General features: G+C 41.4%; 3 protein-coding genes and 1 non-coding gene across 5 annotated transcripts; 2 read left to right on the plus strand and 2 right to left on the minus strand.

Moving 5' to 3' along the window:
• Nucleotides 1-128: 128 nt before the first annotated feature.
• Nucleotides 129-13,779, minus strand: Mynn (myoneurin). Of its 2 annotated transcripts, XM_055626172.1 has the most exons (8): nt 13,722-13,779; nt 12,700-12,996; nt 9,099-9,892; nt 7,844-8,003; nt 6,538-6,716; nt 5,599-5,682; nt 4,429-4,515; nt 129-1,743 (listed from the first exon to the last, which is right to left on the minus strand). In XM_055626172.1, exons 2-8 carry the CDS (start codon nt 12,963-12,965, stop codon nt 1,481-1,483), a joined length of 1,833 nt encoding a protein of 610 aa, XP_055482147.1. In that variant the 5' UTR covers nt 12,966-12,996; nt 13,722-13,779; the 3' UTR covers nt 129-1,480. The 2 variants fall into 2 exon arrangements, with proteins under 2 accessions (XP_055482147.1, XP_055482148.1); XM_055626173.1 differs by lacking the exon at nt 5,599-5,682.
• LOC129690513 (uncharacterized) lies at nt 13,195-14,998 on the plus strand. Its single transcript, XM_055626214.1, has 3 exons — nt 13,195-13,200; nt 13,559-14,350; nt 14,643-14,998. The coding sequence occupies exons 1-2, from the start codon at nt 13,195-13,197 to the stop codon at nt 14,231-14,233; spliced, it is 681 nt and encodes a 226-aa protein (XP_055482189.1). The 3' UTR covers nt 14,234-14,350; nt 14,643-14,998.
• Nucleotides 14,999-15,189: 191 nt separating this feature from the next.
• Trnav-aac (transfer RNA valine (anticodon AAC)) lies at nt 15,190-15,262 on the minus strand. The gene has a single exon. It is a non-coding gene; the product is annotated as a tRNA-Val (tRNA).
• A 1,264-nt stretch (nt 15,263-16,526) lies between these two features.
• Actrt3 (actin related protein T3) lies at nt 16,527-19,013 on the plus strand. The gene is made up of 2 exons (XM_055626122.1): nt 16,527-16,786; nt 17,697-19,013. Exons 1-2 carry the CDS (start codon nt 16,587-16,589, stop codon nt 18,610-18,612), a joined length of 1,116 nt encoding a protein of 371 aa, XP_055482097.1. The 5' UTR covers nt 16,527-16,586; the 3' UTR covers nt 18,613-19,013.
• The last annotated feature ends 1,501 nt before the right edge of the window (nt 19,014-20,514 follow it).

A 20,514-nucleotide genomic window follows, 5' to 3' on the forward strand; every position in this document is an offset into this window, starting at 1 on the left:
GTCAGTTTTAATGGTGGTAATTTACTGGGAAAATGCTGTGTGCTCTAAGAAATGGTGAAGACATCTCCAGTCTATAAGAATTAACTGATTTTATTATGTCTTCTCAAACATGAAAAATGATTGAAGAATTCAGTATCAATAAATACATCAAATTTATTTCAGTGTAGTTTAAATCATGAAAACAAGTAAGACATAACTAATTCATGGCAGAAAATAGAAATACTCAGCACAATTTTCATCAGTGCTATGGAAACTGACTCTCTGAAGCTGATAACTTAAAACGCAAAGTAAAATAAATGACGGTGCAGGGGAACAGTGAGATGGGAAGAGGAGCAGCAAGCACCAAGGACGGGCGACACTGAGCTCTCCACACCCATCTGGGATGGAAAGGACAACTATAAAGCTACAGCCAACAGTCAAAGTTGCAGTTTAATTCATAAAATTTAAAAACCCATTCTTATAGAAAACTCAAATATAAAATGGTAAACAAACTGATAATCCAAAAGTGTAGCTTACAACTGAAGTTGGGCTATTAATTCTCTTTGTGTGTATGTGTGTTGCCTCAGGCATGCTACTCAAGTTTCTTGATTTTTCTATGTAATATATCAAATTTAGAAGCCAAGTGATTTCTAGTATGTATTTTATATCTAAAAATTTTTTAAAATATTTATTTTAAAAAGTGCATAACTGATACAAGATAGGCTTATCAAAAATTTTCAAAACCTGTTATATAGTCACTTCCAATAATCTACAAATCTAATAAAATATAAAATGAATCAAATCCCAAAACTGTCTTTTGACCACTTAAAAACACCAAATATCTATTTAAAAAAATATAGTCTTAACTCAAAACAAAAATTGATCTGACTACTGGTTTCCTTCAGAATACTGAATTCATTCTAAATGAACAAAAATTTACATACATTTTTCTGGGTTTTAAGAGAAATACTTCTTTTGGCTTCACTAGAAAAGTTACCTCTAAAGGAATATATTAATAAATAGCACAATTCTTCCTTAATATCTACATTTTCATAGACATAAATATGAAATTTAATCCCCCCAACGTTTACATACTGGTCCACAAGGTTTACAAACAGAAATGCTTTGAAGTTGATATTACTGTAGATTTTGCTTAAATGGTGAGGAGAGAACAACAAAAAACTCCACAGGTCAGATTCTACCTTAAGAACAAATAAGTCTAAAATGCAAAACAAAAATGGAATTAAGGCAGCTTTAACAGTGTGTAAAACTTACCTACCCAAAACAGTGCTAGCACAGTGGAAGTCGCTCCTTGAGAGGCTGACTGTTTACAAAATAGCAAACAATCCAAACAAGCACTGACAGATGCAGTATCAGGTGCCTTTACTTCCGTGAGTAAGAAACAATGGTCAAATGAATGGGGACTAATATGAATATGCACCTTACCAGAGATGTTAATGTTTACTGCCAGGGATGTCTTAGCAATTTCATGTCCTCAAAGTCAATATAACTGTTGTAAAAAAATCAACTGTGGTTCTGAATATCCATTCACAGTTGACCTCAGCAGTGTATCTGACGGAGGAGACTGACTGTCTGTGACAGGCAGGAGCATATGGTGGTCCTCAGTTCCAAGTGGGAGTGCTAAGGGTAGAGTCATATCAAAAGGCTTCACATCTAGCGTTTCTGACAAAGGACTTCTCTGTAGGGAATCGTGTTCACTTACAGCATGGTCATCTGTACTGCAATCTGGGGCTTTATCTGTACCTGAAATGGAAGCCAGAAAGTACACTGCCTTTAACAAGGCAAAAAAAAACCAAACAACTGTCTGAGGTCAACTTATAGGTCCTAGAAATTACACTCAGCCTCCACATCCATGTGCACGCTGTTTCTCTCACATCAATGTGCAGTGATACTACGCTGGGGATGTCTGGGCTTCAAGAACAGGGTCAAGCACAAATACCATTATGTAAACATGTTTAATCATTCTAAACCCGGGTGAACTTATTCTCATCTACCCTATTACATATTTACCAAACTTCACATTCCTCCCTGTACCACCCGTTCCTCTCTCTCTTAGTTTAACACTCTACTCAGTCATGCCTCGAATCCTTAACTAGGCCATAAATTCCTTGAGGGTAAATGCTAACTTAAACTTCTATAATTCCTTCTCAGTGCAGAAAGGCAACCAAAAAAATCTTTGTACACTGATTTTTTTCCCCCCTGAGGCAGGGTTTTTCTGTTTAGCCTTGGCTGTCCTGGACTCACTTTGTAGATCAGGCTGGCCTCAAACTCACAGTGATGTACCTGCCTCCCACGTGCTGGGATTACAGGCGTGCACCACTAGGCCTGGCCACTGACTGTTTTAATGAGGAGTCCACAGTACTCTGCTGGTCTCAAGTCTGCAGTGCGCCTCTCGTCATACATCTCCAGGGGTGAGAAAGTCTGCTCAGCTAGGGAAATAACCACACTGCCTAAAGATGCACCTTTGCCTTCACTTTACTACTGGCTCTAACATGTTGCTGCCACCCCAAAATGCTGACATTTCTGCAGCCTCATCAGAGAGCTGACAGTATATAATCTGCTTACATTAAGCTGCAATTCTCTGTGTTCTGCAGTTTAACAGGCCAAGAAATAACCTGTGCTGTCTTGTCTTAGTGACTCATCAGAATGTCCTCTGCTTGCAATGAGCCTGTCCTGCCCAGCTTCATGCTCTCAATGTTTCTCTCTTCAATTTCTGTAAAAATGAGTCTGCTCTTTCCTGACAGCCCTCCTATTTGAGATACTGTCATTATGTAGTGCAAGTTGGCTTTGAACTTATAACCATTCCGCATCGGGAGCACTGAGACTGTAGGTTACCTTAAGCCCATTCTAACACTTCAGGAGAACCTCTTCTTTAGCACTTTGGTATTTACAATGTCCTACAACTTAGATCTCTGATGGTACATCCGAGTTATAAGCTCTCAGAGAGCCAGGGCTATATGCTGTTCAACTACATAAGCCCTACAATTGTAACCACAGGTATTAAATGGACTGCTGAGTAGACTCACTGCAGGTTTCAGATGTTTCTACCTTAATCCTTGAAATAAAATATATATAATATGTATATATTATATATTGGGTGCTAAATATTGTACCTAGGGCCTCATGCATGCTAGGTAAGCATTTTTCATCTGCTTATTATCTTCACACGCGTGATACTTTTCATCTTGGCAGAATGTCATGATAAGTACAGTACATCAAGGATCTGTTTTAAGCAATAGGCTAAATACTTGCAATCTGGCTTCCTATTACTGACAAAACATTTTTGAGCTACAAGGGTCCTATTTCCATCTTCAAGATAGCTCTTTTCTTCCTAACTATTGTAGTCACACTGAATCACCTAGACTGCATTATGGAAAATAATGATATAGCTTGCTTATAAATTCTTTCATTTTTAAAAACCCTCACAGGTCATGGTTTTTGGTTTTGATTGGTTTTGGTTTTGAGTCAGGGCCTGCCTATGTAGCTCACCTTGAAGCATAAATTTTCCTTCCTCTGTTTCCTAAGTTATAGAATTACAAGTGTGTGGCACGTGCTACCATGCTTTGTGGCAAGTCAGATTTTTAAGGGAGGAAATATTTTATTATTATTATTACTTTATCTGTATGAGTATTTTGCCTGCATGTGTGTATGGGGTCTATGGGCCAGTAGACCCTGGACACACTGGAACTAGATCCGCTGGAACTAGAATTACAGACAGTTGTGAACTGACATGTGGGTACTGGGACTCTAACCAGGTCCTCTGAAAGAACAGCCTGTACTCTTAAATGCTGATCCATCACTTCAGCTCCCAATTATCTTTAAATTATTTTATTTTCTTATAAAGTTCAATATTTTTAAAAAAGCGGAAAGAGGAATTTTCTGTAAATTAAAATTAGCTACTTTATATGTATATATTTAAGTTTTTACTACTGTTTTGTTTTCTAAAATTACTTCATTTAATTAATTTAATTTGCTTATTTATTTTGTATATGTCTGTATATGTGTATATGTGTATACATACACATATGTATATGTGTATATGTCTGTGTGTACATGTGTGTTAGAGGACAACTATCAGGGAATTATTCTTTCCTGCTACCTGTGGGATCTTGGAATAAAATTTAGGTTATCAGGCTTGAGCACACAAGCCTCTAGTATTTTGTTGGGCATTATTTTGATTTGTTTTTGGAGACAGGGTTTCACTATTTGGCTCAGGCTGGCCTGCAGCTAGATGTCTAGCCAGGCTGGCCTTGAATTCGAGCTCTTTCTGTGTCAGCTTCCAGAGTACTGAGATTATAAGCATGTACTGCCATAGCTGCCTATGTCTACTTTTAAATATCCATCCAGTTTACACTGTTGAAATGTTTATGTCAACATGCTGAAGACAAGCACCAATAAAGCAGCAAGTGTTCACGCACATGCACTTACCAGAATGGACCTTTGTTTTATGCTTCTTTAAATTTTTAATATCTGTATAAGAATTTCCACATAATTCACAGATAAATGGTCGTTCTCCTGAAAAACAAGGTGAGAAATTTAAAAACTGAGTATCTAAAAAATTGCTAGCTGATACAAAACTATGAAATGTTGATGAAAATAAAGCCAAAATTATTTTAATCACATAATTATAACTGTGAGATGAGAAACCCTATACACATAGGTATGCTTTTACTTTAGAAAATATAGCCCAATTTTGGGGTAAATTAAGCATTTTCATTATCTGAAGTTCTCAAAAATAATCTACTCTTTGATTGCCAAGTGCATACTGGATGTCATTCATATGCTAAAACCTGCTTTAGAGCTAGGGAAAAAGTAGAATTCTGATGTTAATTCTCAGATTCCTCACAAATGAGGAAGTTCTCTAAGAAACACTAACAATTTTCTACCTTAATGATTTTCAGATAAATACTGTTAAGGCTGGGGACACAGCTCAGCTAGACTGCACACCTAGCTTCTGTAAAACTTTGTTTGCTCCCAGCACTGTGGGGTCAGGTGATGACTAAATATATTTAATGCATTACCCCAAAAGTGAAGGAACATGAGGACACAGGAGGTGGCAGGATACAGGAGTTTACCAAGCCCCTCTTGTCATTCATATTACTCTGGATAAAAATTATGAAGACGGATTTTGAAGAGAAGTGAACATTATATTTAAAAAGCAGCATTTTCCTTTTAGTTTTTAATAGTCAACATTTTCTTTATATTACATATTAAATGTTATAACAAACATGTTGATAATAAAATCCATTCCTGAAACTTGCACAAAAGAATGCTACTTTATAATTCTGATGGTTCCTTGTTTGATGTATCTACTTAATTTAATGCAACTGTATTTATTTGGAAATGACGGATATCTAACATATTTCTTGGAAAATCTACACAATTCTTAACCAAATTTAAATTATACTTTAAACAACTAAAAAAAAAAAAAAAGAAATGAACAAACAAAAAGCTGATATTTATACATTAAAAACTTGTTACTACTTGTTATGACTAGATACTATAAACTAGATACTCCACAATGGTTTCAAAGCGAAGGTTTACATACAAAGGAATTAAGAGAGAACAAAAAATGATGCGTTCTCCCTAAACACAGACCTGTATGGGATCGAAAGTGTTTGTTGAGCTCTCCTGAGGAAATAAAACTTTTCCCACAAATACCACATATGTATGGTTTTTCACCTAGATGGAAAATAAAAGATAGCGAAGTGGTGTACTATACCAATATAATATTTATCAATTACAAGTGATCTTAAGTAAGTTTTTAAATTTATCATCTATATGGAAGTCTTTCTACATTGTATCTTAGAGGCATTTTCAGTAATTCAAAGTAATGAACTATTATTTTGTTCTATCTATCTAGCTTGATATTTTTCACACACTAAAACACTGTTTCTGCAAATATCTCTTCTCTGCTAGAAGAGATGACCAGGGTAAACAATTTGATTCTTATGTTTGAGAACATGTTAAATTCAAGCCACATTTCAAATCTTACTATCTACTATATTATTCAAGAAGAATAAAAACATCTAAGGAAGATTATAGCCAACAGCCCACCTTACAAGAGACTCTAACCAGTATGCTTTGTTTCAAAAATAATAATTTGCATATGACACATCTGTCTGAGTTGCAGATCTTGGAATGTGTATGCAAAAGAGGGTCCAAGTCACAAATCAGGTTCCTGCCTAACCCATATCCCACTTAACTTCCCTTTCACACCCTTACTCAAAGAAGACAAATTTTCAAAAAAGGCTAGCAATGTTTTCTGTATTCATAAAAACATGCCTCAATTCAAATTATATATTTCCAGAATTATCTTACTTTAATGAGAATAAGCTAATAATAAAAAATTTTCACCTACCTTGCATTATTCTAGAAAATGCTAAGTTTTTAATCTAATTGTTATGTGAAAATCATGTAAAACACCAATGTAGATATCTAAAAAGTCTATAATCTACCTTTTGTAAAGTCCCAATTCCCATTTCTTTTATCTATAGCTTTACTACCAAAGCAGTCTCTCTGTATTAAAACTCTTACCTGTATGTTTCCGAGAATGAGTTATAAGAGAACTGGAGACAGCGAATGCCTTCCCACAGGTGTCGCACACATAGGGCTTTTCTCCAGTATGCCTACGGACATGATAGGTCAGTGTGCTGGCTTGGGCAAATCTCTGCCCACATCTATCACAAACATATGGCTTTTCTCCACTGTGCTTCCTGTTAGCAAATATAAAGTAACACAACAGTAAGTAAAGCAATCTGAAGGTCAATGTATACACAAAGTATTTCTTATATAATTTTCATACACATTTACTGCATCTCAACAGATTAAGACTACTTACTTAGCCAGGTGTGCTGACACACACCTTTAATTTCAGTACTCTGGGAGGCAGAAGCAGGCAAATCTCTGTGAGTTCAAGACCAGCCTGGTCTACAAAATAGTCCAGGACAGCCAAGGCTACACAGAGAAACCCTGTCTTGAAAAAAACAGAAAACAAAACAAAATAAAAACTATTTTTGTCATCACTATATAGTTGTCTTAGGGTCTCTTGCTGTGATAAAGATCATAACCACAAAGCAACCTGGGGAGGACAGAGCTGATTTCACCTAATACGTCCACATCACAACCCATCACTGAGGGGAGTCAGGACAAGAACTTGAAGAACTGAAGCAGAAGTCATGGAGGACTGCTGCTTACTGACTTGCTAGCTGCCCAAGGGTAGCACCAACCACAGTGAGCTAGGACCGTTCACACTACTCATTAAAGAAGACAATGACCTACAGACTTGCCTATAGAAAAGGAGGCCTTTTCTCAACTAAGATTCCCTCTTTCTAGGTTTGTGTAAGTTGACAAAAACCAACCAGCACAATAGTTATGACTGAACCCCACATAAAATCAATTATTTTCCTAGTCCATCTTCCTTGTCAAAAGTTTTTCCTCAAACAACTAGCACCTTCATACCCAGCTGACAGTTGCTTCTTATTTCACGAAGAAAAACTTAATCAGAAGAAAATATGGAGCCAGTGAGTTGACTCAGTAAAAGTGCCTCCTGCCACCTAGTTTGATCACTGGGTTCCCACACTGTGGAAGGAGAAAACCAACTCCCTCAGATTGTCCTCTAGCCTCCACAGGCATGCCATTCATAGTGTAGGTATACACAAACATACACAAAATGAACAAAACCTGGTAGGACAAACATCAAATCCTCTCGCTCCATGGTCAGCACAACATAATTAAGGCTGACTCTGCTTGCTCTGTGAATTCATAGGAAATGCAGTACCCATTAGACTGTAATAATATACTAACTTAAAGGTCAAACAACTCTTTTTTTTTTTTTTTTTACCTTGCATGAATCTTGAGATTGCTAGATGTTGCAAACTGTAAATTGCACACATCACATTTATAGGGTTTTTCCTCACCATGATGCATCCGACTATGGAAGACCAGCTGGCATTTCTGAGCAAATCCTTTATCACACAGTTCACATTTGTATGGCCTTTCCCCTAAAAGAACAGTAACATTTGTATTAGGAAGATATTAGGAACAATCATATTGTATTAGGAAAAAACATCCCATTTTACTTGCTAAAGCCATAAACTCTTAAGGCTTAAGAGTAGCAATAGTACTGTTTTTTTTGTTTGTTTTGTTTTTCAGATATGGTAACTTCTAAGTAACAGAAGCAAATGGGATGTCTTTCTGGACTACTGAGAATACTAGTAGGAAAGAAAGTAATCAGAACACTGAAAGATGATCAGCAAGGAAAATGTAGAACATACAAACCTAAGGTACCAATGGATGCTCATACTTTGCCAGCAGAAACTTACACAATCAGGGGTAAACAGAAAAGGTGAGAAAGAATGACGTTCAAAAACCAGTGAAGTCTCAGAACATGTACTGAGAAGTACTGGTAATATGTGAAAATTTGTCTGAGTTTTAGTATTTGTCTCTGTTAAATGTTTAAAAAAACATACTAGAACCAATCTAGCCCTAATGACACAGCTCTATAATGCTAACTACTCTGGAAGCAGAAGCAGGGGGATTGCAAATTCAAGGCCATCTTGAGCAACTTAATAAAACACTGTCTCAGAATAAAAAAGCCATATGGAGGAAGGAGGGCTATAGCTTAGTAGTAGAATACTTGCACAGCATGCTCAAGGGCCTAGGTTCAACCTCCAGAAGGGGGGTGGGTATAACATACCAAGCTTATGTTTACTATGAGAAAATGGTGTAAGAACCTGATGCACTAAAACTTAAAATGTCAATTATAACAAAGAGCCATTAAATACTTTGTTACAATTACAAATAAAATTTTAGGAGTCTAATACTAAAACCTTTTACAGACGAAAAAAATATGGCAACTTTTTTTTGGTAAGCAATCAGTGTTGTATGCTAACGTCACCTCTGCAGGCTGGAGACACAACTTAGTGTTGTATGCTAATGTCACCTCTGCAGGCTGGAGATACAACTTACAGTACAATTACACTGAGCTGAGGCCCTGGGTTCAATTCCCAGTACCAACCACAACACAAAACACCACCACCACAAAACCATCCCAGCAAGAAAATCAAACAATGTACCTTCCCACCAACCAGTCTTACCTGTGTGAGTTCTTACGTGTGTTTTCAGCTGGTTGCACTGGGTAAATGCCTTTCCACACAAGTGGCAGACATAAGGTTTGACTCCTTTATGTATTCTCATGTGCCTTCTCAGGCTGCTGGCTTCGGAGAACACCTTTCCACATGTGTTACACATTGGCTTGGCCTTGGAGTACCGTGGATCCAGCTCCTCCCCAGCATTCTCTAGCTCATATGGGCTCTTTATACTGGCTATATTAGACATGGAGTGTTCTTTCAGAGCACAATGTGACTGTGATTTTCCATGTTTCCGTTTGACTGTAACAGTTTGCACACTATCTTGTGCTGGAAAAGTATTTTCCACAACTGAGGTCAACTCGAGTTCTGAATTATCACTTCCTCGGACAACTTGTTCAACTACAGGTGAGGACAGCTTACTTGTGTCTAGGAATAACTCAACAGATGCACTCTCTAAACCATCACTCGAGTAATGCACTGCTTTATTCTGTCCTGGTTTCTGGGAATTGAAAGCCTTTTTCTTCTTTTTACTTTGAGATGATTTCTTTGTCAATGCCCGTTGTTTCGGATTTGCCTGAACTAAGTCTGTGGAGACTTCTGATTTCTCCCGAGTGTTATAATCTCGCAGAGTAAGGAGACAGGTCTGTTGATTCAATTCGATGTTTCCAGTAATACTAGATATTTCTGTAGAAGAGGGACTAGCAATAAAAGCAAAATCTTCCATCTTTATTTTACATTTAGTTACTACCTCTTCTACTTTGAGATAGTCAGCGGCCTGATGAATTTCTTTAACATTCCAACTGTAAGGAAACAAGGCTAAATGATAATATTCTAATCAAAAGAAAACCTGAAACAGCTATACATGTACTTGACTATCTCTTAAAGATCTAATGAAGCAGAATGCTGGAAAAATTTAAACTAAGTAACAAATTTATAAAATGTAATTCAGGAAGAATGGTTGAGCAAAATCTCCAATTTTATAGATACTGAAAAGTTAAAAAGAATGCCTACTTATAGATGTTGATAGGCCATTATGAAGTAACAAAATGTTATATAAAAGACACTTGAATTTAAAAATGATTGTTGGGTGGTCAGGAAGCTGGCTCAGGATTAGCTGAGCAAACCTAAGACCCAAGGAAGCCACGTTCTGGGATCTCAACACCCTACAGCAAGATGGGAGGCAGACACAGGTCAGCTAGCCAAGAGAACGCCAAAACAAGACCCTGCCTCAACAAGGTAAAGAGAAAGGTGAGTCCCCCACATTGTTCTCTGACATCCACATGTATCTGTGGTACACATATGTGCATCTGTGCACATGGGCGCGCACATGCATACACACACACACAATTTGTTTTATTTCTTTTGAGACAGGGTCTATGTAGTTTTGACTAACCTGAAACTATGTAGACCAGGCTGGCCTCAAACTTATAGGGTTCACCTGCCTCTGCCTCCTGTGCTGGGATTAAAGGTACCACATCTTGCTATTTTTTTTTTTTTTTTTTAATGTTGTTGGCAATATGCTGCTTTCTCCCATTTCCTCTGAGGCTTCTTTAGATGCCAATCAACTTTTCTGGACTGGCAACAGGTAGAGTTCAATAAAAACTGTTTCCCAATTTTTCCTTCTGCCCTATGAGGTACTTTTAACTATGCTTCTCAAACTTACTGTGAATATGAATCATGGAGGGGTCTGGTTAATGAGGACTGAAATTCAGCCACCTATGATGGTGCCAGAGAATCTGCAACTGTAATGCACTCTCTGCTATGTCAACATAGCTGGCCCGTGGATGACAGCTGGAAGGGACAGGTTTTACAATGTGCTAACCTCTCTCTGCATGGAGGCACAAATAAAGGGGCTCCCAGTATGTACAAATTAAGTTTTTTGTTTGTTTGTTTCCACAAGAAAAAGAAACCAGACAGATGCCAGGTGGCTGGTGTCTACAATCTTAGCACTCTGGGGACTGTTATTTGAGGCCATCCTCAGCAACAGAGTGAATCTCTGGTCAGTCTAAGCTATAGAATGAGATCCTTTAAACAACAACAACAACAACAACAAAAACTAAAAAAGAAAAAGTCTACCAAAACTCCACTATTCTGTAGTTACTATTTACATATTCTACATTCTTCAACCAGAAGCACTCAATCAAACCGTTCAATTAATCAATTATTTACCAAATTTAAATAACTGTAGGTGATTAATTTATCTTTGCTCATTATTCCAGTACAATTCCAAAAAATGAATACTTCCTTTACAGAAAAATCAAGAGGCATTTTGATTCTAGCTTGCGTAAGAAGTATAGTTCCCTAATATGCAACAAGATACAAGGGAAGGATCTTAATTGTGAACGTGCAAACATCTGTTAAGAGGTCTGGAAAAGAATATGTAAGACAATATTAATAATGCTTATCAGTAGGTGGCAGAATTTCATATTTGGTTTTTTCCATTCTAATTTTTCTCTGTGGCGCACTGAGGAGGCAGAGGCAGGCAGATCTCTGTGAGTTTGAGGCCAGCCTGTGTTCAAAGTGAGTCCAGGACAGCCAGGGCTATTACACAGAGGGGCAGCAATAAGTGTCTTTTGACATAGTATGTGTGTGTGGACACATGTGCAAATGAACACGCAATGCATGTGTATTTGTGTGTGGAAGGTGCAGGTGACTCTGGATGTCTTCCTCTGTGACTCTTCACACCTTATTATATGAGCCTGGACCTCTCACTGAATTTGAAGCTCACAGATTCTGCTAGGCTGCCTGGCTGGCTAATGAGCTCCAGGAAACCACCTTGGCAGCACTGGAGTAACAAAAATGCCTTTATATAGATGCTGGGGATCCAAAATCAGGTGCTCAGGCTTACACAGCAGGCACTTGATCAATGAAGGCATCTCCAGAGGCCAGCAGTTAAGAGCCTTAGGAGAAGCACAGTAATGCCTCTGGCTTGATTTAAACTTTGGGTAGGTTAGCAACAGTGACAGAGTCATGGTTATTCATATTTCCAAGAAGTTACTTTCCAGACCCATGAGCAGGAAGTCCTACCTGCTGCTATGTAATGTTAGAAATGAAAGGCAAGAGGACTTGAGCCCGGAGGTGGTTCTTTCAACACTCTACCCCAAATACCTTATAAGAAGCAAGGGACAAAGAGTGAGTGTGCGAGGAGTCTGAGGAACACAAAGACCAAAAGTCACGGTCAGGCTGGCCTCAAACTCACCTGCCTCTGCCTCCACGGGTGCTGGTAGTGGTGGGGTACAGGCATGGGCCACTACACTCAGCTGAGCCGTTTGTATTTCATATAGAATTCTTAATTTAAATGTGGTTTTTTTGTGCTTATCAAACACCTTTTCATTCTAAACAGATCTGCTGGAGCTACATTATATATATATATACATACATACATAAACATAAATAAATATAATACATATTGTGTGTATCAACACTGAGAACGAGTGTGTCGAGTAAATGGAAAAAAAATGAATCCATTTTAGCTCTAAAAACTGACCTTTTTTTCTTAGAACTTTTTATAGTAGTCAATAAAAATTGAACAGTATGAGCTTAACTTTTGCATAAAATACTGGATGTTAAGCTAACTCTTATAACTGAATAAAAACGTGTACTTTACCTGTCGAGATTTAAAGTTCCTGTATATATAAACTCCAACAGTTTCTGAAATCCGTCAGCCTTCACCTGACTCTGATCAAGAAAAACATTGTTCTCAGAAGTGCTTCTGTAGATCGCACCGAAGTACTCACTAAAGGAGGCCAGCACATTCCTATGCGCCTTGAACTGGAATTCTCCAATCACTATGGTACAATCACAAAGAAATCCTGCTTCCCGTTGTTTATTCAGCCTCTCTAAAAGGTGCTCACAGTGGTGTGAATACTGCATTTTGATATCAGAATGGAATTGTACCCTTGATCTGAAAGACGAAAAGAAACAGTGAATCAATAACCACAAGCTTTCATCAAACATTCATCCAAGCAGAGGTAAAGGAGGGTGGAGAAGGGACAGAAGAGTAAACACGAAGAAGAGAGCTCTTAATTTGCTCCAACCCCGCAAAGCCTCATCAAACACACGTCTTTCTTTGTTTTAGTGCACTAGAACATTAATGCCATAAATGACGGTGAACAAAACCAATGTCATGAGTTATGAAAAGGGCCTAAAAATTCTAAGTTTTTACAGTAGACCCTTCAAACTTTCAAGCTCTGGTAGGCATATTTACCTGAAGGTGCTCAAACAAACAAACTAAGAAATGACTCTTTGAGACAGCGGGGTTAAGGACACGGTACGAGTTGTTTGAATTGCTCTTGGATCCCTGAAACCTGTAGGCTTAGACCGTGCAGTGCCCAGCGCCAGGCAAGTGCAAGCGGGCGGGAACGCCCCCGACCAGACACCGAGCTGTCAAAGGTTCAGTCACTCCCCGGAGGAGGACACACCCCTCGCCTGTCCGCTGTGGGCCTGGCAGCGGCGGAGGGTGACAGCCCCAGGCAGTCCTCCTCGGCCTCCGCCGCCCTGCCCTCCCAGTGCGGGTTCCCACACCGTCCTTGGCCGCGAAGCGCGCTCGCTCTCCGAGGCGCCAGGCCTCGCCAGAACCCCGGATCCCAGGACGCGAGGACGACAAGCCAGGCAGAGGGCGGCACTCACCGGTAGCCGCCCAAGAGAAACAGTTTCTTCACTCTCTCTCCGCCATCTTGGGAGGACGTCACCGCGACGCTCCGCCCCCCTCTTCTTGCTCCGCGGGAGCGTCACGTCCCGACGTGCGGGCCGGTGCGGACGCCGGCGATAGGACGTCAGAGTGCAGGGCCGGCGAGCTGGCTCTCAGACTGCCCGGCATGCCCGAGCCGCCGCAACACACCTCAGCGCTCGTCCACATCCTGCGCCAGCCGCTCACCTTGCCAGCCCGCAGCTGTCAGATGCTGGTCCGAGACCCGGCTCGAGTGCACGGCACGTCTCTCCGGGAACCGCGCTGCGCGCTGCATGCTGGGAGTTGTAGTTCTTTTCCTCTCTCCATTAGCGCTCCTCCAGTGGAGATGACTGCGTTGTGCACCCTGGCTCTCGGCCGTGGCGGATGGGAGGGATATGCTTTAGTCGAGGCCAATGACTGCTTCCTCTCTTGCATACCCGAAAGCTCTTGGGACCCCCAGAGTTCTGTGTGAGCCAGCCCACCGTAGCAAATCTTCCAGGATGCCCTTACCCTGGTGACAGACGGCTGAGTTGCACATAAGCAAAGCAAACCAGCAGAGCACAGTGGGCATGCGCAACACGAGAGGAAGGTGGGCTTTGTACCGGAAAAGGTTTTCCTGCGTCCGAACGAGAAGTTTTAAGCACAGTTATTTACCTCGGGTTCAGATTTTATGCAGTAAAGAGAGACGCTACACTATACTAAAATGCCAGAAAATTTTGATATGTTTGTTCAGAGTCTTTCTTAGAACCTGCGGACGTCATAAATCTTAAAAAACACAACTTAAATGTGTGTTGTTAAAAGTTGTGTTTCTAGACCTGAACGGGGTTTACCTGTGACTTTATTTAAACAGTCTCAAAACCTTTGACACTTTTTCTCCACAGGACTCTTTTTGCCTCAAAACACCGCTGTGAAGAATTCGTGAATGAAGCCACAGTCGTGTTTCTAAGAAACACGTTTATATTTCTGAGTGTACATTCGTTTTTAATTTCACCTTTCGGTTTGTCGAACCCCTTTCGATAATGTGTCAGTTCAGAAATATTTAATGAAGTTGGCCTACAGATTATGAACAAAACAGCCTGGCGTGGAAGGGAGAGTGGGTTCTCGTGGGGGAGAACTGCTACCGTGCGGAAATGCTCCAGAGGCGATAGAGCTAGCGCGAATGCAAGGCAAGCCTTGTAGGATCAGTAGCTACCTGTCTCCTCAGCCCTTTTTTGTTTGGCGTTCTCTTCTGGCTATAGGGGCGTTTGTTTTCAACATTAAAGAAGTTGAATTAAAAAAAAATCGTTTCTGTTTTGTTTTGAGTGTATTTCTTTAGCTGGCAAAGTCCCCACTTGAGATTTCTCCTCAAGGTCTTGCCTTTCTTTTGAAAAGTAAACTCAAGCTATTTACTTTTAAGAAAAAAAAAAAAAAAAACAGAAAGCAGTAACCTGTTTCCGCCCGGTTTCGAACCGGGGACCTTTCGCGTGTTAGGCGAACGTGATAACCACTACACTACGGAAACCCGGTTAGAGGTAGTGCCTCAAAGGTTCTTGATATGGGATGTTCTCATCTGCGGGTCCCTATTTCCTTACGATCCATGCCTTTTCGATGGGAAAGGGAGTGAAAAAAGACGCCCAGTTAATTGAACAGTGCCGGAACTACTCCAAAAGTCTGAACGTGTTTGCAAGTTTCCCGCCATGTACACCGCGAGGGCCGGACGCCGGACGCTCCTGTTTCTTTCCCATCGTTTCTCAGTTCGGGGCAGGTTAGGCTTTCCTCCGGCTGGGGAATCGCAGCGCAAGGTGGCCGGGGTCCCAGCACCCGCGAAAAGGCACAGAATCGCGCCTCGGCCGGCTTCTGGTGGGAGGACGGACTTGTAAATGACTTTTTTCCTTTCTGCTTCAGATGCCTACCAAAGGTTGTAATTCGTGTACCTGTTTCAAAGCCCGCAAGGGATGCGCGAAATCAGACACCAAAGCTCTCATTAAAAAAAAAATATATATATTGTCGCTCAGTGTACTTTTATTTTGAGCTGAACTTCATAATTGTCTAAGGAATTTCTTTTACCAGGTGGCAGACGAGGGTAAGTAGGGGAGGGAAAGAGGAAGCAAGGCCAGGGAGGAAGGAAGAGGAGCCGAGCATCCCAGAACCGAGGCCGAGGAGGGGAACTGCGTGGAGTTCGAGGCCAGCCTGTGCTAGCATGCAAAAACTTGTCTAACAGAACCGAAAAGGTTGTGTCCTTTGGTGGACGTTTTTAGAAATTCAGGACAGACCTTACGTTTTTTACCGCACAGTACGCAAGCTCGTTTCACACCCCAGCAGCCCCCAAAGCTGAGCATTTCGGAAGCAAGCCATCCTGCAGCAGTGTTCCCAGGCCCTCCCCAGGTTTCAAGGGCCTCTCCCACTTCCCCACGCGAGTCCGAAGGCTTTGGGATGCTCGGGGTCTTCCTTCCTTCCTTCCTTCCTTCCTTCCTTCCTTCCTTCCTTCCTTCCTTCCTTCCTTCCTTCCTTTCTTCCTTCTCTCTTTCTCTCTTTCTCTCTCTCTCTTCCTTCTTAAATAGCTTTTCAGAGTGTTTGAGAGAGGCCCTTTGTAAAGTGTTAGGTTTGCACGTTTTGCGTGGGGAGACGCGGTTTTCTGTATTAAGGTTGCGAGCTTCCAGGGGCAGCGGTGAGGCTCAGCGCAGGGAGAGGCGGCCGCAGGAGACGCGGCGTGTCCGTCATACGGGCCAGCAGATGGCCGGGTCCTCTGTGACGCGGCGTTCCCCGGCCCCCGGCCCCGCACGGCCCGGGAGGAGCGGGAGGAGCGGTCCCGAGGCCGGGGCCGCAGATTCAGCAGCAGCGGCAGCATGAACCGCTACCAGCCAGCAGTGGTGATCGACAACGGCTCGGGGATGATCAAGGCGGGCCTGGCTGGGACCCGGGAGCCCCAGTTCGTCTACCCGAACATTCTGGGCCGGACCAGCCACAGCACTTCGGTGGACTGCGGCGAGCTGGGTCTGTGTGTGGGCGAAAAGGCACAGGACCGCAGGAGCTTCCTGTCCATCAGGTACCTAGGGATGCTGCAGGCTGGTGGATGAGGAAGAGGGCGGAGTGTCCGGAGCTAAAAAGCCCCTTAAAAGACCAGGGAGAGAAACCCGAGGGCCTCAGCCAGCCACCCCTCAAAAAAACAAAAAAACAAAAAACAAACAAAAAACAAACAAACAAAAAAAAACCCCCTCTGTTCTCTATATGCAAATATATTCAAAACGTACACAGGTGGCCTGTCCGGCTCCACATGCCCGTGTAAGAATGCGACTTAAGGTATAGCTTTTGTCATTTGGCGTGGTCTCTTTAACTGTTTACAACTATACCAGAATGTGGAAATTTTCAACTTTTTGAAGTCACCTATCTCCAAAAGAGGAGGAAAAAATGGCCAAGCAAAATGATTGCAGAAAATGGTAGCTGTTTACTGACAGTTCTTGTCACTGACCAGAGAGCAATAGATGAAAACAAAACAAAAACAAGAGAAAGGGTAAGTATTAAAGGCTTACGTCTAAGATTGGTGCCCTGCACCTTTAATTCTGGCAGAGGCAGGGGAATCTGAATTTCAGGCCAGCTTGTCCACATACTGAAGTATGTACATACGTATGTACGTGTGTGTGTGTGTGGGTATGATTATTTGTTTTTGATACAGGGTATCTCTGTGTAACCCTTGCTTCCCTCTCCCTTGCTCTGTAGACCAGGCTAGCCTCGAACCCAGAGATCCATCTGCCTCTGCCTCCCCAGCCCTGGGATTAAAGATGTGGGCTCCCGAGGCCTATCTATAACTGAGTTCAAAGCTATCCACCAGGCCAACACCGTGAGACTCTTGATTCAAAACAAGAACTATAAAATAATAATAATATTTTTAAGCCAAATCTAAAAGCCACCACTAACAGCAAGCACAAGGCTTATGTATTTTCTTGTTCTCCCTGCAGCTATCCAGTAGACCGGGGTCTCATCTCTTCCTGGGGAGACATGGAGATCATGTGGAAACATATCTATGACTATAACCTGAACCTGAAGGCCAGTGATGGCCCGGTCTTGGTTACAGAGCCTGCGCTGAACCCAATGACAGACCGGCAACACATCTCGGAAGTGTTTTTTGAAAATCTGGGAGTCCCTGCCTTCTATATATCTGTCCAGGCCGTGCTGGCTCTCTTTGCTGCTGGCTTTACTACTGGCCTGGTGCTGAATTCAGGAGCGGGGATCACTCAGTGCGTGCCCATCTTTGAAGGTTACTGCCTGCCCCACGGTGTAAAGCAGCTAAATGTGGCAGGACTTGACCTCACCACCTACCTCATGAAGCTGTTGAAGGATGATGGTGTCGCGCTGCTGAGAACCGGGGACAGAAAGGTCGTTGCGGAAATTAAGGAGAACGCCTGTTATGTGGCCATGGACTATGAGGAGGAAATGGCCAAGGAACCGAGCCTAGAGAAAACCTACACCCTTCCTGATGGGAAGACTTTCAAACTCCATGAGCCAGTATTTCGCTGCCCAGAGGCCCTCTTCTCTCCATGGCTTGTGAATGTTGACGAACCTGGCATCGACAAGATGTGCTTCAGCAGCATAATGAAGTGTGACACAGATCTCAGGAATTCCTTCTTTTCCAATATCATCCTCTCCGGAGGATCAACCTCTTTTCCTGGTTTGGATAAGCGACTCATTAAGGATGTGGCAAAGCTGGCACCTGCCAATACCCCTGTGCAAGTTACATCTCCCCCGGAGCGGAAAATATCAGTGTGGATGGGAGGGTCTATTCTTGCATCCTTGTCTGCCTTCCAAGACATGTGGATCACGGCTGCAGAATTCGAAGAAGTTGGGCCCAATATAGTACACCAAAGATGCTTCTGAAATGCAGACAAAATGAGAAGTAAAATGTGTTGAGTGTACACAGCAAAACACTTTGGATATTCTGATTCTGGGAGAACAACAACAACAACAAAAAAACATTTCTGTTATTGGGGTGGCCACTTTCCTTTTAAAAATGTTTTGGTAGCTGTGGGGACTGAGTTTCACTCATGCTAAGTGCTCTGCCACTGAGCTATATTTCCAGCTCTCTTTTTTACTTTGTTTTCAGACAGAATCTCCTGCTAAATTGCCTAGGTTGTACTTAGACTTGTAATCCAGCTAGCTGGGAATACAGCCTTGTAACTTTGGGCCTGGCTCTCTTGAATGATTATGACAGGGCAGGAAACAATGTAATCCTGTGTTGTATGAGATAATTTACAGTACAGAAACTGCAGAAAAACAGCCAAGGCTACACAAAAGAAAACCTGTCTCAAACAACAATAAAGTCTTTCTTTCTTTCTTTCTTTCTTTCTTTCTTTCTTTCTTTCTTTCTTTCTTTCTTTCTTTCTTCTTTCTTTCTTCCTTTCTTTTTTCCTGGAGACAGGGTTACTTTGTATAGCCTTAGCTATCTTGGACTCACTTTGTAGACGAGATTGGACTTGAACTCACATCATCAACCTGCCTCTGCCTCCCTGAGTGCTGGGATCACTGGTGTGCCAAGGTCAGAAAGTTCTTCTCTAGTCTAACTTGAGCTCATTTCTAGACTTAGGGATTTTCTGAGACCTAACAAGTGTTACTTGTCCATAAAAACAAGTCAAATGTGTTTAGAGGAAGCATTATTCCTGACTTTTCCCTTGGAAAGGGAGCAATGTACAGCGCTTTATTTATTTATTTACTTATTTATTTACTTATTTATTTATTTATTTATTCATTCATTCATTCATGCATGCATGCATTTATTTATTTATTTATCTATTCATCTATTTATTTATTTATTTACTTATTTACTTATTTATTTATTTATTTTTGATGACTATCTTGGTATGGTAGTCCTTGCTGGACTAGCATCCTGTAACCCAAACTGCTCTTGAACTTTGTAATTTCTTTCTTGCCTCCACCTCCTGAGTGTTGACATCACAAGTCTACACCACTGACCTAGCTTAAAATATTCTTTGTCAAATGAATAAGATTTTAAGGCTGTTGAGGTTTAAGGAAGAAGATTGCTGTAGGAAGGAGAAATGACTCCATAACTGGCGTCTATCAAGCACAGCGTGATATTAGAACAGGAGGACAGAATGAGCTATTCTGACAATGTGGGGTTGCATAAACATTAGAGAATGAACAAAGCATGTATCCTAGGATGGAGTGGATTGAGGGGTGTGACCAGAAAGGTAAATTAAGGCTAAGAATGGAAAGTACTGTTACAGGGAATCCACCAAAGATGACCACTCAGACACAATTTATGGCCAATTGAAAGTCTTTATTCCAGATTTCTGGGATTACATTGAGGATTCGAGTCCTAAGTGCCCAGAGCGTGGGGTTTTTGAAAGCAAAAAAAAAAAAAAAACATGTCCTGGCATCTCCCTCAGAAGCTGCAGGGGGTAGGTGTAAGCAAGCAATTTAACAGGCTAAGATAAGCTGCTAGCTGGAGGGGGACATTTGCACAAGAAGGCAGATTTAGCAGAAGCTAAGATAAGTTAGCCTGGGCATCTTGACCTTGGGTTCCTAGAACAGAACTGAGTAATTTCCATAGCATTCTTCATCAAGTAGATCGACTTCTCCTTAAATCTGAGATGACCTTGGCAAGAACAAAAGACGGAGCGACGTCTGCGCTGTCTCACCCCACCCCAGTCTTTATAGTTAAATGCTCTCACAGCAGAGGAGAGCAACAAAGATTTAACTGCGGGAGACCAGAGACTTTATTAAGGTGACTGAAGGGTTAATTTGGAGTATAAAATTGGACTG

This window comes from Psammomys obesus, unplaced genomic scaffold (assembly GCF_907164565.1).
Source record: "Psammomys obesus unplaced genomic scaffold, mPsaObe1.curated_primary_1811, whole genome shotgun sequence".
NCBI classification, from domain to species: Eukaryota; Metazoa; Chordata; class Mammalia; order Rodentia; family Muridae; genus Psammomys; species Psammomys obesus.